Source organism: Lottia gigantea (genome assembly GCF_000327385.1).
Source record: "Lottia gigantea unplaced genomic scaffold LOTGIsca_41, whole genome shotgun sequence".
In the NCBI taxonomy this organism is placed as follows: Eukaryota; Metazoa; Mollusca; class Gastropoda; family Lottiidae; genus Lottia; species Lottia gigantea.
Window position 1 is genome coordinate 867,348 of NW_008709421.1, and position 19,042 is coordinate 886,389.

The 19,042-nt window shown below is 32.6% G+C and overlaps 1 protein-coding gene across 1 annotated transcript; it reads left to right on the forward strand.

Moving 5' to 3' along the window:
• Positions 1 to 1,306: 1,306 nt before the first annotated feature.
• LOTGIDRAFT_163713 (hypothetical protein) lies at positions 1,307 to 15,537 on the forward strand. The gene is made up of 5 exons (XM_009060233.1): positions 1,307 to 1,469; positions 1,612 to 1,698; positions 5,035 to 5,154; positions 11,513 to 11,629; positions 15,120 to 15,537. Exons 1-5 carry the CDS (start codon positions 1,392 to 1,394, stop codon positions 15,300 to 15,302), a joined length of 585 nt encoding a protein of 194 aa, XP_009058481.1. The 5' UTR covers positions 1,307 to 1,391; the 3' UTR covers positions 15,303 to 15,537.
• The last annotated feature ends 3,505 nt before the right edge of the window (positions 15,538 to 19,042 follow it).

A 19,042-nucleotide genomic window follows, 5' to 3' on the forward strand; every position in this document is an offset into this window, starting at 1 on the left:
TTGACGTCATCGCTAATAACTGCATACGTGAGAATTGTATAATAGCTATATAGACCTATAGTAAACTCCCGTGGTATAGGTTTTTTGTTTAATTATAGGAAACCTGACGTCGGATATTAATGTCGTGATACAGGTAGCAGAAACTGAGCTGTAGCATTAATTTCCTAAAGCAAACATTTGCCATCAATTCCAAAGTGAACCCTCTACACGTTAATTTGATTTCAAATCGCAAACGGTATGCTTTTCGAGAGAAGACCTTTCACATTATACCGATTAAAGTGGCGAGCAGTAGGGGTACAGGAAAAAGGAGGGGGGATATTTGCCCAAAATACCCCAAATATTGGACCCTCCCTTCATTAGTAAGAACTGTAAAAACGTGATTTAAATACTTTATCACCAAAATTTGTACCACAACACACCAAATGAATTCTACTTTTCAAAGTTTTCTCGGGAAAGGGGGAACCGCTCAGATCCTCAAATGGAGAATTGCGCCTATGCCGCTTCCGCTGTGGTTTAATTTCAATACTGTTCATCGCAAAGGAAGTAATATTTTCCATTGCACGCCTGACTATAGGTAAATAATAGTGTTATCAGTGACACATTCTGTTATTGGGTCAGCTCGCTCATCGCCTTCTGTTATTTAGATTATTAGCACATAGTACTTGTACTAAAAAATATACTTTATTATAAAACATTGATAAACAAAATAATTGGGACAAATCCCGTGGTAGTAGAAAATTCTTAATTACCACCCATATTCCATGCTCAAGTTAAAATATTGTTGAAAACTAACACATTAATCTTACGAAATAGTAAATAGCTCGACAGCATTTCCGATAAACCACAACATCGGCTACTTTTCATGTCAAACCTATTACTATAAACGTTGAACGTAGGTGGATATTTGTTTGATAGCGCGCTAATGCTTCCAGATCAATAACTGTCGGTCTACTGTTTCTCTCGTAACAGACAGGCTAGCTACTATAACATTTTACAAACACTCAGCTGATACGACCATATCACTATGTTTATCAGGTAACTAGGTCACGTACAGCCAAATATGGATCAATGAATAATGTAGTAGGTGACGGAATGTTCCAAATAAGGGTGTGGGCGGAATAAACAACTCGGTGACCAATCATATTGATTCGTAAACTGTGACGTAGCATTTCCGTAAACGAGAATCACCAAATATGGTCATCGGATATCCTCGGTATTCTTCGGGAAAATAACGTGTCAATTTACGCTGACCAATCAAATCGAAGGAATGTTTTCGGTACTGTCACGCTTATTGTTGTTGACTAGTAATGAATGAAGTGAGAGAAGGAAATATGTTATCATTTGTGGCGAGCACGTTGTGTTGTGAAGTTAGTGAGAATAATTATTCCATAATGCCCAGGGTAGTACCTGATCAGAGGGCAAAATTTGAAAATGATGAACTATTTCGGAAACTTAGTCGCGAGTGTGAGGTAAGGTGTTACGATAACTCGGATTAAAGTTCTGTTTATTGTTCTATACTATTTCGGCCGAATGTTTCAACGCGGATTTGGAATAGCGTCAAAAAGTGTCGAAAAAGTTTTTGTGTTTTACTATGGATTACTTTTCTTACAGGTGCGATACACAGGATTTAGAGATCGACCCCACGAGGAGAGGCAATTACGGTTTCAAACCGAATGCCGAGAAGGACACGCCGATATAGTAAGTCAAAGTTTTTATTAATCAATTTTCTATTACCGGGTAGGCCCACTTAACTTCCCAGTCGATGACGTATCCTACATACATGTACTAAGTATGGCAACAAGTACAAACTTACACCGAAGCAATTACTCATATAAAAAGGGTGCGCTCTTTTACGACATACAAACTGTTAAACCACTGAGTTTAGATTAGTATTATGTCATGAAACGGGTCATAAATCTTCTGAAATGCTTATCCAAGTGACCCGGGAACTTTAAAACAAATAACCTTGCCCCCATTTTAATGACACCAATAGACTCAGAATGATGAGGAAACGTCAAAATCGAAACTGTCTTATTTTGACTAATGCACCCCATGACACCATTATTGCTCTCTATGCCTTTTGACCAATATATAGGAATCGATAAGTGGGATCCGACAAGCCTTGGTCAAGACCGTATAGACTCTTCTCCAAGAATGTAGACACTTCTCCTGACAAAAGTCTGATAACTTTCTCGAATGTTATGGGGAGATCGTCCGAAATCCCCCCCAAAAGATATCAAAATTACCGTATCTTCAATTTCACGTAGGCCAATATCGCCAAAGTCGCCGGTTCCAACAGGGAGTTATGAGGAATTCGAACGTTCATAATGTACTTTGGCCCCTACTTTCGATTATGTCATCGTTCGACACTTTAATCTCCGATACTGCCGGGGGCGGATCCCGGAAACATTTCTAGGAAATATTTATTATCTTGCCTTCATATCGAAAGTCATTTTACTGAATCTTACAAAAAGAGTACCTGATAATAATCTGTCCGTTTGTCGCAATTTATTCTACATTTTGCCTACTAAACCGAATTGTCAAAATATATAATATTCAAAAACTTTACTGGTACCAAAAACAACGGGCGGAAACACCGAATAGTTGAAGACAGAAGATATATGTGTGTCAAAGACCGGAAAACCTCTTTTGAATCATATTGAATATTCTGATTATTTTTCTGCATCTAAAGCATTTATCTGCCATATATTACTTTTGTGAACTGCGACTCGCCTCTTTTGATTGATGTATGAATGCCTCCAAGAAATTACGATTCTTTGTAAACGTTAAACTAAAAGATTTCATTATCAAAAGTCGCAGTATTCCTATTTTTTTTCGAAAATTGTTGCAAAATCTCTTGATATTGAACCATTAATGTCAATGCCAAGGTTGGTGCTGTATTTTTATAATTTTATTATCTAAGATCTGCCATTTTAGTCTTTTAGCATTTTGATATAACTAAAATTTAACAACTCAAATCAACTTTCTGTTTTACATACTATGTTTTATGTATTATATAATTTGGAATTTTATGCAGCAGATAGGCTATCAATCTGGAAATTTTAGTAAAAATCAACAAAGGGCAGGGATATTTGACATTGAGATCTCGATATCGACTTCAACAATAAATGTCTTTGTTGGACAACTTTGAGCATATAGACGTTTTTCTGAAGATGTCTAAGCAACGTTTTAACCATTTGACCATTGAGGCCTGTATTTGTCAGGATGTCGGTTATTTGAAAAAGTTTTCTCATCGCACTAATCAGTCTTAGCCATATATATAGCCTACATGGCTTATACCTTTGTTAATGTACCTTTTTAGTAATGGTATAAATTAGAAACGGAGAGGGGGTGGGGGTCAATTTTCAATTTGAATGTGATTTTAATACTCAAACTCTATGTAATCTGGGCTGAGTGATATTTTAATTTTTCAATTGACGGGAACTTTTCTGCGAAAATCGCCATTACCTGTCGATTTGTAAGGCATTGTTTATTAAATGGCATCGTCTTAAGAAGTTTGAACTGGTCCTGAACTTATATTAACCTTTGTCAAAAAGGTTTCAAAACATGATACACAGAAAAATAAATAAACATATAGAAATAGATAATGTCATGATTCTTTCTTAAACAATATCCTTATTTCAATAACGTTTAATATTACACTCATTACATGTAATGATACAATTTTAATTAAATCTACGCCAATAATCCAATATTCAGTAGAATATTCCAATAGACATCAATATAAGCCTAACAAGTCGGATTCATAATATCAATGGACTCACTATATGTAAAAACATACACAACTTCAAGGTCATTTTTTTTCTCAGAAAAAATGAATGAATTCTAAAATCGAAGACTTTCAAGAACTGAAACATGCTATTGGTTATAATTGTGGTTTTTAATAGAAAAGGGTGAAATCTTTATTTAGTTATGGAATTGATGACGTCATTAAAGGTTATTCAAAATTTTCATTCATCCTGTACAGTCCTTGTGTTTTGATATACATAAGCCTATCTAGACTTACATAATCGTAACACTAGGAACGTATATCATGGTATTACAAAATCTGACCCTAGCCATGCCATGCCCCCGCCGTAGATTACAATAAGTCATTCATAAACTTGCCAATATTGTGACATAATAGATATAATAAGAACTAAGCGAAACAGAATATCATAAAAGAAAAAGAATATTTTTTATTAAAAAACAGAATCTAAAAAGATTGAGCAATGGTTTTCGGCATTAAATTGTTATCGTAGTAATTTGATTGTAAAAGTCGTGACAGTTTTCAGAAATTGTGATCAGGTAAAAATATCTCTATATCTCATTTTACCACAGTCTCTGTTCTGTCATTTCGCAATCAATCAACACGACATGATAGAAATAAACACTTTAAAATAGATTTCCTGTGTTATGATGATATGTGAGTCGAACGTGGTCTTTGGAATAATCGAGCAGAAAAAAGCATATTTCTGACCGATATGAACTTTCGAATAATTTCAATCTCGATAATCTTAAAGACACTGTACTGATTTCCTTTAAAGGGAATATAAAGGGGTTTTCTAAGTTTCTTTTATCTGTATTGGGAACAATTATGGCTTCTATTTGCATCATTACAATTTACTGTCAGATATCCGTGGTCCTATCAGGTTCCTGTAATTATAGAAATGCTTATCTGTATATGTATTCCGTCACTATTCCAAAAGGGAAGTCTGGATGAAAATTGGAATGGTTTAGTTTTTTAGTTATTTTAGCATCAAACAGACCGCAATATGGATCCATGGGACCCCTTAAAATTGACTTAAATTGTCATTCAAAACTATCCTCTTGAAAACAGGTCAATGATCCTTTTTTGTCTATCATTATAACAGTTGCGTAATAACGACTTTGACTGGCATTGAACAGAAATAAGTGTCATCAAGAAAACCGTAATGAACTGAATGAGGCTTAGCAAATACTGTGTCAGATTACCCGTTTAATAATACTTACACAGCCAGATCTCATATAGTTTTACTTTTTTGTATCTTTCAGGCTTTCATTGCAACAGGTACCAATTTACAGTTAAGCTTTGCCTCCAACGCTTGGTCGGATAAACCAGAAGACAGAGTACCTACAAGGGACTTTGTGGATTTTGAACGAGAACCTGGAAAGGTAAGACCATATTTTAGAAGCTTCAGTCCAATTTTTTCAATGTCCAGTTCACCTACAAACTAATTTTTTTCGGTCAGTCTTAATTGAATATGTTTTTCTTGACGCGATGCAGTGTCCATTGGTATTGAAATCAATGGTCATACAATCTTTGCATCAAGAAAACTTGGCCATTCTTTCTGCAAGTCATTACTTTGTTTCAAACTTACTATTGTGTTACAACATGACTTTTGGTGTGGTAAAAAAAGTAAATCTCATTATTTAATACTAAAAAAAAGTTTTAGAAGAAGGGAAATAACTCTTGTGACTAATCTCAAAACGACAATCGATTTTTGTATCGGCAATTTTCAATTTAATATTGAATATCATTTTTATGTAAATATCTGAAATATCCACCAAACCCCCCAAAATTATCTGAAATCCAGCTTTACAATGTTCCGCGGTGATTGTTTACAATAACGACCAGGCCAATGTTTTTATTGTATGACCGTGAAGAAAGGAATTTGATTAAAAGGAGTGGCTCAAGAATTTATTTAGCTGATTTGACCAATCTGGCCAAAAGGTTGTTAGGGATGAGCTGCAGGCCTAAAATGAGTCACCGGAGTTTCATACATGTTTTACCGTAGTGGAGTCATTTAGCATTCAACAAAACTTTTCAACCAATATCACCAAATTTCTAACAAATTAACATTTAGTAGAATTGATTTGCTTATAGAAGTAAGGCAGATATTTGAGTAACGAACTAAATTGGTGGTTTATATATTGAATAAACAAATATAATTAGAGAGCAATACATCCTGAATATTATTATATAATATTATATAATTAACAAGAAAAATATTGAAAAAAAAATAAGTGATGCGGTTTTTCCTTTTACGAATTACAAATTTAGCCGAACTATACACTTTGAAACTTATATAGTCCACTGTCAACTAAAAATCACTGCCTTTGATGGCGCAAATTTTCATCAAAATTTTTATCTTTGATACTTAATACTAATAAATATACCAACATCATAGATCATAAAATTATCCCAAAACCATCTGTTTATGAAATAGTTATATCCAAAAATAACAATTATCATTTAAGTGATAATTGCCTTTATTTGAAATAATATTAATAATATAAATCAACTCTTTATACCTTATACAGCAAGTCACGAACTTTGATAAATTCAAATTCAAGCATAATTTCGTTTGTTATTAGCTTTTTATCAAAGGAGTGATGAGATAAATGCTTGAGCTGAAATTTAGCTATGCCATTTAGACTATTTGTTATTTAAAAAGCGCTAAAAAAAAATGCGAGGTTTGTAATTGCAAGTAGAGAGTGATGGAAATATACTAGATTTATCTCATGCCATTCAGAGGCACTAATCATCCCACTTCCTTCATATTATGTATTTCTAATCATAATATGTAGTTATGACGTCATTACCCTGAAAATAATATAATGTTTCCTCTTCGCTTTTGGAAATCGCAGAACATGACCATTTTAGCCGTAAATTTAAAAAAAAATTTAACTTTTTCGTCTTAAAATTGTGAACATATTGTATCGGTGATGTAATTATATTATATGCCAGGAATGTTAACGATACCTTTGTTCTTCAAAGCTGATTAAAATGCATAAATATACTAAGTTGGGACAAATTCTATGTATTTCATCACCGTCATGTTCTTAAATTCAACAAAATTAAAAATGTCATATTAAATCAAATATTAAAAACAACGGAAAAATCATGACCTGGGCCAATATTACTTGAAGTATACGAGCGTAGGTTTGTTGTTGTTTGTTTTTCGTGCTGATAAACAACCATCTGACATTTAGATTTGAATATTTATTTTATTAGCGTAGGTTTCTTTATAAGATTTTCTTCTCCTCAAGCTTATTTTCTTAGAGAAATAACAGTGGTTTTTAAATTACGGAATGTTGTGCCCATACTCATAAAGCCAAATTAAATTTTAATAAAATAATCCTAGTCCTTCGAATATGTTGTTTGCATTCTTCAAAAGCGACGGTTATAAGAATGGTTATAGTGGACAAAGGCGATCGAAAAAAACCCACCACAAAACGTTAGGAGCATTTTGCAATTGTCATGTGATTCTCTGAAAATTAGATTCTCAACAAAAATTAGGAAATTCACTTTCTGGTTTAAAGCAAAACAAAGAACTGGGACTTCTTAGTCCCATACATAGCAATAACGATATAATTGGTGCATATTGCTTCACCAAGGATAATGGGCATCTGAGATAATATATAAGTGCTATTGGAAACTTATTCACCAGAATTTTTTTTTAAAGGAGTTTCGTATAGTTGCATTAACCATTAAAGGGACAGATGTGCCATTCTTTTTGACCAATCATACTCAGAAACGGTAATAGTGTTCACAGCTCACCGACTAAATTTGAGCCTTCAAATCCATGTGTGTCCAGAATTATCTGTGTTTAAATGTTAAAATGACGACTCGTCAATTTGATATATAGAAAATACATATATAGAAAAATTGAGTAAAATTCCTAGTTTGAGGTAGTTTTAAAGGAATAATGCGATTTTCGTACATTTCTAGTACTTCTGAAGACTATTTACATATATTCAAGGCTCAAATCAACCCCTCTAAATGGGGCACTTGTCCATTTAAACATGTAATAAGCCAAGGGAACAAATTGTTTGATCAGTATTCAAAAGTTTACAAGATAAGGTTAATGTATTAGAAGACAGAAAAAAGTTGCAGTCTGTATGAAAGTAGATCTTTTTTTAAATTTAAATTTGAACTTTGGTGTTTGGTTGTTGAATTAACTTACTATACAGACAAGAGTTTGACAGCCATATACCACAAGTAAACAAAATTGATCGAGTGACGTCGAAACAACCTTTTTCACCCTCCTTAAATACTATAAGCGCCAAATTTAGTCGTGCGACATTTGTCACAAATGCATATTTAGGAAGTGTCAAGTTTAAGGGATTGTTCACTTTATACTTTCAAGTTTTAATCCGCCCAAGCCCATGTAACTTAAATTGCAATTCAAAAACCCAAACACGTCATATTATACCTTTATACACGAAACTTGTTGACTCTTAAAGACAGGTCTTATTTTTTTTTGTTCTAAATGGATTGTAAAGAGGTTTTCTAAATTGTTTATGTGTATCAGGGACACTTGTGTATTCACATATTTTGTGATTAGTGACGTCATCAAACACTCAGTTTTAGTGGAATCGCAAATTTATGCTAAAAAGTTCAGATAACCTCATTACAGTCAAATAAAACAGAAAAAATAAAATTAGATGCTTTTATATGAATGTTATGTGAAACCGCAACTCTCTGAGGCACATAATATATACGGAATTGGTCTTTTTAATGTTTTTAGGAAAAATGATTAACGATTGCGATGCGTCACGACGTTTTCATGTCGAGTTTGACCTGCAGCTGTTTCGACATAGAAAAAATACACAATATTTATTTTGGAAACGAATGGTGTGATATTTACTTAGTTAGGCGATAGATGTTTTACATTTAAAATGCTACATCTGGACTGTAGGGTGGAGAAATATCGGTAAACAACTTGAGTAATGGTAAACTGGAAAAACGAGACTAATTTTAACTTCCAACACTTCCGGTTACGAAAGCTCTGTTATTTAATTGTTGGAGAACTGTATTTTGGTAATGAAAACTACTATGGCAGCGATTATTTGTCAGGATTTTACAGGCAACTCGCTGTAATTGAAATTATAACTTGAAAATTCGGTCAACTGGTATGCTTTTAACGACGGCATCCCTTTATGAGATGAAAAGTTTCTCCGACCAACATTTCCTATTAAAATCTGTCCAAGCTACTCCTGTCCCTGATGTCCATCTTGAAGGGTACTTGGGTCAATTTTCAAAAAAACCTTATCATAATAGAGCCATAATGTCTTTCTAATGAAGCAAGAAGCAATAATTGTCCAACAGAACTTTTAATTTCATTATTTTGACCCTTGTATTGTGTCTTGTTCGTGAAGCAGAAAAACTAAGACCTAATTAGTATTTAGATGGTCTTAGAAAACTACAACCATCCATCTGTCCTCTTGTGTAGTAACCACGGGTCAGCTTACAAACGAGATGACAATTTTATATTTTTTAAAAGAGTTTGAGTGAAAGCCTAGTAATTTGATATCAAGTCTCCGTTACGTTAGGTCATTTATTTGCTAATTTTATCAATACAAGCGTGTAACAATGGAAGTTTAATAGAGAATAGGGTCGGGTCCACAACTCAATTAAAACTAGCCAGTCGATTCGAAAAGATGTTTATAAGGCAATATGTCATCACATAGGGGTTCGTGGTAAAATTCATCAAAAATAACGGGGCTTATTTATGAGATGTCCGTCTTAATTTAAAACCGTGTTGCCACCTTCACTTTTTCAATTTCAAATCCAATCTGGCCAATTTTAGAAAAGTAGACGGGAATCAGCTCTTTCGGTTTAAAGGGGAACATTTTCGGGGATTGATTTGGATCTTTATTGTGCTTTAATAGTCTTAAGAAGTACTAAAACGCAAGAAAATCGCATAATCCCTTCAAATATACCTCAAACTAGAAATTTCCTTGTCTATTTCTGTATATGGCATAGTCTCATACAAACGTGAATAATTATAGATACACATGGATTTGAAGGCTCAAATTTCGACGATGAGCTGTGAACACTATTACTGATAATGGAAGATAAAAAAAAGTCCTTTTTCTGAAACTAAGGTATGATTGGTCGAACGGTTAGTGAAGGCGCTCCTTTAAAAGTAGCAACATACCCTTTATAGGGTTTATATTGAATTATTTCTATCATAGTCGTAGGCCGAAAAGAGACGTTAATTGTGAACAAAAGTCGGAAAAGGGTTCATGTACTTCATATTGCAGGATTGGTTCCTCTAATGATGTGAATGAACAAACATAAATGACTGTACAATAATGAAAAAAACTGAAATGTTTTATTGAACACTGGGAGAAAGAATCTCATAAAATAAAATGTATGCTATATATCTCGTTAGTACTTGCTAGACAACGGCTTTGAAGACCTAGCTTATAGGCCTATCAATTTTGATAATAAGTAATTTGTATCAAAAACGATAGCTTATATTTTATTTACATACATTTTGCTTGAAATACTGTCGCTTGATGAAATATCAGTATAAAATGTAATTATGATAATGCTATATCTTCGTAATCAAATTACGCAATACTGACGTCATTTTACGGATATTGACCACTGTTTTGACCTAATAAACAGAACAGTGTAACACTTGGTTTAACCGCCCACGCAAGGGGAATTTTGCGACCTTGACATTGTATTGGTCACATGACTGTCTGGAGTAGAAAGGTTATCGAATGAACTCAACGTTAAAATAGGCGGTTCACTTATCAACAACTCTTAGTTGTCGAATTTATCATGGATATGCGAAATTACTAACCGCGAATGAAACATGAATGTGTTCATTTAATTACAGAATTGATAATTGCGTATTTTTCTAATTATTGTTCTGTTAAAAACAAATACAACAGTAAATTGGTTTGTTTACTACAGACCACAATGTAGCTTTTAGTATCAACAGCTGTTGCATACTTGTGGAATTTCTGTAAAATGTGATAAACATGTCTGAATGCTAATAGAATTTGAAAATCAGAAAATGGCTAACATGTACCGGCATAAAATGCTCCAATGTAATTTTTTCTTTAATGAATTTAATTTTGGTCTATGTAACACACATTAGGCTACTACTGGTTTTAAATCTGTCAGTATTCAAATAAATTATGCCTTGAATTAGCTAATTGTCATTAGCAAAGCATTTGAAATATTAAAAGGCTGATAACGTTATTCAAGATTTTAAAAGTTTATTTTTTCCATGACCATTTCCATAGTATATGGTTGTAACTCAAATTTTCTGTTTTTATAAGACCCCAAAATTAACTTGTAAATGCCAACTGGAAACCTGCCTAGCTGCTTTATACCTTCAAAGCCAAAATGAAATACGAAGTTCACATAGAACTTTATGCATTATCCTTTAATTTCACACCAAAAAATAGGATTTATTCCAAGAACTCACAGTCAAAATCTTTATTTAATTTCTGCTGATATGGTGAGTTGAGGAATGCTTACCATTTCTTAGCATCTCATGTCACCCTTGAGCTTAGTCCGTTCGTTTGTCTTCTTGGGAGAGACCATTTAGCAAATTTTTTTTTATTGTAATACCTAAGTTATATCACTAGGATAATATATATTTTAGTGATTCAATGAAACTTGCCTGTATCCATGGAAACCAGCCCAAATCAGTTATTATTATAAAATTAACACTGTGGTTCTTGTTTTAATATTTTCATGTATACTTATTATATTTTGTAGGTGCATCTTAAGTCTCAGTTTATAATGAATGGTGTCTGTGTTTTGTGGAGGGGATGGATTGAATTAAACAGATTAGATGGTATAGGGTCATTAGAATATGATGCTGAAAGAGCAGAGGTAATATTTTTATTCATTCTGAAAGGATTGTGTGTAGGATTAATCACAAAGTATTGTCAATGCTGTCTGACATTGACGTGCCAAAGCTAAAACTTAATTTCAAGACATGAAAAATACTTAAACAAAAGCTAAATACCGGTACCTTTGATATCTTTAGTTGATGGTCAGTTAGTTTTATGGTTGTCATGGAGGCCAGATTTTTAGTATGGATGTCTTGCATGACTTTCTAATAAAGAAGGTTGAATTAGTAGTGTTTTGAGTTAGATATTAATTTAAATGTTTTGTATGAAATCATAGTGAATTTGTTTTGAGCTATTTAGAATCAGACAGAAATTTACAAATGTGTAAAAAAATCTGAAGAAAAATGAAATTTAAGTCAAAGTATTTAAGCAGTAAAAAAATGCATGGTTGGCATTTAATTTGCATCTTAGATGTTTAAAAAGGATTTAAAAGAGGTTTTCTACAGTACTATGGTTAAGTTTTGGAGAAATATCAGGAATCATTCAAAGAGGTCATCAGGATTGTGAAAATACAAGCATTAAGTGTCACAGATTGCAGATACCCATAGAAGTACTAAAACCTTGTGAATCTATTTGAGATATTGTGAAATATACAATGTATGCTATGTTACAGAACAGAATAGTGTCAGATTAACTGAAATCTGAACTGCATATTACATGCAGAACTGTTTTCTTTGCGTTTAACTGTTTACCAATTTCACTATCAATTTAAGAACTAAGAAATTAAGAAGCCTATGATGTTTAATTTGTAAGCATTATAGTTGTGTCAAATAGTGGGGTGATGAAAATTTTCTTAAACCAAAGATTATTTTTATTTGTCAGTATGGTTAAAGTTTATGTTCTGCATTCCATCACATGAATATTACTGTCTGTTTGCAGAAAAGTTTGTAAGAAGGTTACCTCAAAATTAAGAAATAGATGAGAGATAGGAAAAGAAAAAAGTGTTAGAAAGCTTAGATTTGCTATTTTAATAGGGCAGGTGTCTGAACAATTAATGGCAAGCACCACCATAAAATTTCCTAACTGCACTGTAGAAATAAAAGCATTGATTGTTGCCCTTTGTGGAAGTCTTTTGTCAATGGAGATTAGAAATAGTATAAAATGGCTCCAAATTCAAAATAAAGATTTTATAGTTGAAACATTGCCTTTCCACATTACTTGGTTTCTGATTCATTTGGAGGAAAAAGTTGAAGTTCTTTGATACCCTTTTGTTGACTGCTGTGCCATTTTTTGATCTGTTGCTAAAGATGACATGAAATTAATTTTTCTTGAAAAAATTCCATACACGTTTGTTTAGGAACTGGTATTATTTTCCATGAGATCTTCAGTTTTTTTCTAGAAATTAATGGCTAATTTGCATTATTGATTTTTGAACAAATGTTGCATATTCTTATATGTTCATCACTCAATGGAATGAATGCCTTGTTGTTAATGTGAAAGTTTGTGACTTTTCATAAGTGACATTGTTAATTTCTAATTAATTTGTCAGATTTGATCTGAAAACAATGATGATAACAAGTAGGGTGGTCTATACAGTGTTAAACTGCATTCAAATCACACTTAATTGAAAACATTATTGCACGCTAACATGGGTTTCATGCAACAAGGCAGAAGAAAAATGCATTTAGAACTTGGATTGTAGCTTCGGTGATGTAATCTAGTTCAGATGAAACCACAGGGCATATGGCATATTATTATTAAACTTTTCGCTTAATTCAACCACTTTTAAAAGTTGAGCATCATAATGGCACAAATTGAATCATTTGAGAAGAATATTAGACTTCTTTAAAAGGATCCCTCAGATTAATGAGCTCATTTTAGTTTGAATGCTATCAGGAACAAAAGTTATCGCTTGAATCTTTACTGGCTCGCAACATGTTCCCGGGTTTCACTTTCCTGCCCTTGTAACCTTATTTCCTTTCTGAATTGAAAACGACTGGAAGCAGTGCAAACATAAAGAGTATATTTATGCAAAAATCTGTTTACTAATGAGGGGTTTTGTCAAATTTCAATGGGGTCTATTAGTGTAACAGATTTGTGCCAAGATGTGGTATTGTGCTCCAAGCATGTTGATGTCTTCCATTTCTGAGTAACTTTTTAATCTTACTTCCCCCAAAAGCCACAATTAGAAGTTTTAATGAAAGAGATGGAATTAATGTGCACTCTCTTCCTGATCACAGATTTTTATTTAATTCTCAACAATATTTGATTCTTAGATTGCCCAGATTATTAAGAGGTAGCAATAAGGCTGACAGATGGGTTTGGGTTACCACAATTCTAACATGTTCTTTCTTACTGTGTGGAATCTGTGGAGCCTATGTAGCCCTCTTATTTTTTGATGTACATGTGTGAAGGCTTTAATAATCTGCTAATGGAGCCATATGTTACATTTGGGGATCCTTGCAGTAGGGTAATATGGGAAATAGGAAAACTTTGAATGGTTTTTGTGTTCCAGATATGTATGGTGATAGGAAACACACCTCCCCTCTTACCCCTCTCTCTCAATTACTTGTGCATTTTGACCCTGGCATCCTTCCATCTGGCATGTTAGTCTGCAGAAAGGCTCTAAGACAATGAAACAAAGGGAAATTTGGAAGCAGAAGTGAGATATAGTAAACAATTTTACATGATACAAACCCTCAGCAACACATGTGAGCTCTTAGCGCCCGTCAGATGGCTGCTTGCCTCCCACTTTCTCGTTCTACTCATAGGTTGGCTTTTCCAAAACAAGAAAATTAAACTTCTGCCAAACAATGGGAACAAAAAGACAAAGAAAAAAATCAATAGCTGACTACTAAAGTTGGTATAACTCAGCTGCCATGTCTGTGATCACCTTTAATACAGGCATCATGTAATATCTCTTGCAAGTGGCCTGCTCCAAACCATATGCACCTTGGCTCTCAGGCCTACAGATTCATTATGAAAACCAAACCAATTAAAAATTGCTTTGTTAGCTGCGAAAGCATGGCAGCTGATGATATTTTTCTCATTTTTTCCTTCATTCATGTGCCACACCCCAGGGTTATGTCTTTGTGGAACCCTATGATGGAAAACTCAGCTGCCCCACCTATCCAGTTAATCATTTCATTATGCATATCTAAATTGCCCATTGCCTTTTTTCATTAATTAAACAAAAAAGTCCAGGTGCCAGGCTTGGGAATTGTAAATGGACCCCAGTGAACGTTGGTTCCTGACATTGAAGTGCTTCATGTTCTATTTGTTCCAATTTTACACCTTCCATTTGTATACAACCGTTTTTGTCTGAACATTGGCGCTACACATGTTACGCAGATGTGTTGCTCAGTTTTTAATCGAAATTAATCAAAAAAGTCATCAAAATGTTTCAAAGGAAGCATAGATTGATAAAAAACATAATTGAAACTTTTATCTCTGACATTTTATTGGCAACAGTTGCATTGCAGATGTTATATTTTGTTTTTACCAACTCATGATGGTCTTTCTGATTTCAGGTGGAACAAACCTTATTAAGAGAACAAATTGAACAATATAACAGACGGTTGCGAGAGTTTGAAGAAAGGCAGCGTCAATATCGTCAAGATCAGGAAAGGCAAGCGGAATCAGAAGCCGAGGTAGTAGAAGCTTTGTTGTGTATTTCTGAAACCCAAACACCCATCACCACACAAAGTTCTTGAAACTAGCTCAACAACACTCTTGTTGTGGAGCACTTGTAATAACTCTTTGAAATTGGCCATTTGCTTCATTAGGCTGTGTACTTTTGAAGACATAATGCCATATAAGAGCACTCATGACCTCCCAATTGAACACTTATATACAAATGTTCTCAAGTTTTGCTTATCCAAACACTAAACTTACCATCAAATCAATACAGAATGAGCTCTGAGAAACACTTGAATTGTTCAGAAAGCGGATGGTTTTGTTAAGGTCAATTTCAAACATTGATGCTTTTTTGGTTCAAAGTGAGCAAAGCATGTCTCATTGCATGGATATTTTTCTCATTTCATTTTCAAAGCATTCATTATTTTTGTTTTGTGGTATTTTTCTTTTTGATGTTTTTTTTTGTTTTGTTCATAATTGTTACTTGTTGTTTACATAAAATCATAATGTTCTCAAATTTTATACATATAAGCTCTTATTAATGTAGTCAAATCATAACTATGGATCTTGTTACACTTAAATCCTCCTACCCAAGAAATCCAGGCTTGTGCAGCCAAATTTACAAATAACATGATAAAAAGTTTTGTGTATAGGAATGTGTCTCTGAAAAGTTTCTTTTGTTAGAAGCACCTGGTCCTGGGAATGATTTTGACGACGTTCAATCTGTCAAGGCCACCCTGACATTATTTTTGACAAGAGAGATGGAAATTGACTGTGGTTTTGGACACATTTTCCAAATTAAGTCATTTCATGGTTTTTTTGTAAATATTTTCCAAGTTAAACCTGGAAATTGATTATTAGTTAATGTAATTGTAAATATTAAATTTTTCATAATATAATGAATGGTAATCAGGATTAAATTTTCTAGTCATGCAAAGAAGTACCATATTATATAAAATATAGTACCCAAAAGATAGAAATATCTGCTTCTTTTGTGATAAATTCAAATTGTTTTTTTTTTAACTATTTTGTTTTATGTTGTGATAAAGACAAAAAAACCAATAAAAACAGGGTTATGCCAAGCTTAAGAAGGGTTACATATGAACTATTTGTATATAATCATAAACAAATTTATGTAGTCAATATCATAATTGTAAAATGGTTGATCAAATTTTATTGGAATTTTCCTTTGTTTGCGTTAATTGATTAAAATGTTTATTAAGATTCTTTTTTTTGTTTCATTAATTTCATATTCAATAATTTTTTGGTTGTTGTGAAGATTCAGATTTGCAAAGGCCCAAGAAAGTTTAAGAAGATTACCTTAGTTTTCATATTCCCCTCTTAACTATCAACAAGCTGTTGTCATGGTTGCATATACACATTCTTCCAAAAAATCAATAATTGGCATGTGTGAGAGTTATCTGCCCCTTCTGGAACAGAAGTCAATTCATTTGACAGGTACAGTTAAAAAGAGCAGCCATCTTTATGATGAGGCAATTGATAAAAGAACAATTTGTAGGCCCTATAAATGAAATCTGCACATTATCCCATCTATGAAATATTTCTTCAACACCTTTTTAGGCATGGGCACATAGACAATAGAGGACCTTGAAACTTTGTCATCTTTGTTTATTCAGATGTGCATATATCCTCCCTTTGGACATAACTTTTGGGTGGCATTAGATTAGTAGATCAGGTTAAACTTCATTATGAGGTAATCATAATGTTTTGTGAGAAAGCCTTCCTCATTGTGTAAAGAGTGTTTAGAAAGGGCTACTCTGCACCAAGGGATAGATAGTTATGTTTGATCTAAACAAAAGGGACAGATGCAGTTTTGACATTGTAGTATTTTGTCTAGAAATGTTGTTTTTTTCAATTTGTAAAGTAAGCCTTTAATGGGCAAGTATGCAATGATTTCTACACAGATAAATATGAAAGAAAGAATAGAATTAGATGCTTTGCCATTGTATTGGCCCCATATATCTTTTCACAAGTGGATATTTTATGTTTATTCTCATAATGATATCAGACACTTAAACAAAGTTAAAGGTTTATAAATATGCCTTTATAATTCTGCAAGATTTTACAACAGTGAGTCACTTAAAAACAATCATTTTATTTTGCATATTCTCTATTAATAGATACCATCATAATACTATTGTATTTTAACCACTCATGATGTCTTAATCAAAATCCAATTTATTATATACTGCGAAGTCAAAATTTTTACTAAGATACGAAACCAAATCATGTAAAAACTCTGTATGATTTTCTTCAGCACTGTTATCTGAAATATAGAATTAGAGAGATGCCCTGCACTGCATTATGGTACATGCTGCGTTAGATGAAAATAAGAAATTTTGAAAATCATAAGATGATTATTGATCAAAATGCATTACCATACTTCATTTAAAAAAAAAAACAACATTAGATAATTTAAGCTTCAGATACAAAATTATTTCTGTTTGATTTTTTCATTTAATTGACAATAAAACTAAAAATAAGTCTTCTGATCAGTTATATTCAACCCATTGATAAATATCCTATACAGATGTCTACTTTATTTTGATCAAAAACAGTTGGAAAAAAATCACAATTTTCAATTGTACCAGGTATTGAAAATGTTTTATGTTACTATGTGGCTTTTGTTAGTAAAATATTTCTTTCAAATGTTTATTATGATTTTTGTACAATACTCAATTATACATAACATGTTTTATTTTTACATCAAAGTGCAGACAGCTAAAATCTGTTTAATCAATTAGATTTTGGAACAGTCTGATTTTCTGTGGGGCAATAATTATTGCTTTTTGCAACCTGTTATATAATTCCTCTGATATTTAAAGGTGGATTCCCTCATAAAGAAATCTCCAACTCGAACATTTTTCTTACATCTTGACAAGATACCATCTTTGTAATATACATTATTCACTAATTGAAAGTCAAAAAAAATTTGGCACTTTTGGACAGAGTTATTGCTCTTGTCCCTTCATAATGATAGGACTACATTTGACAATGCCATCGTTATAGTTGCTACTAATGTAATTGAAATTTTTTACAATTTTTCTTTTTTCTTCCCTGATAATTTTCACCTTCATTGTGATCTAACAAATTTTCTACCACACTCTCATTCCATTGCCATTTTGTGTAACCAATCAAAGTGTATCATAAACCCAAAATTGTAATCTTTGTTTTATTTAGGGTTGTTACTTACGGTTCCTTTTTATTTGGTTCTTTTTGGTAATTGTGTGGACTATTTTGTGTTGATTATGTTAAGTTGGTTGTTGTCTTTTAACATTAAACATACATGTTTTATCTGTATTTTTAAAAAATATCATCATTCAAATTTCAATTTCTTTTTTAAAAATTTTTGGGCACAGCACAATATTTTTTACATGTGGACATCATCCTAGGGCTTTTTTTCATTCATTTCATATTAAATTTCACTGCAAATATTATTATTGTGCATGATGGTCTAAATTTTGCTTATAAACCAAAGTATTGTGTTGATTTCCCATTAGTATTTTTTTTAATAAGATATTAAAAGAATGATACATGGTTTAGGAATTTAGTAAAGACATGATAATATGGATATATTAAGCATAGAAATAATATCATGTATGCTATTGTATTATGTATAACAACCAATGGCCATATTGGTTGTTTATTTTGCCGCACGTTCTACATGACAATTTGACACTGTGTCGTAGAATTAAGGTACAGCTTTACAAATGACATTAAGGTAAAACCAAAAGATGGAAAACATTACAAATTGTTGATTTCTGAAAATTTTCTATATCACGATATTTGAGCCTAT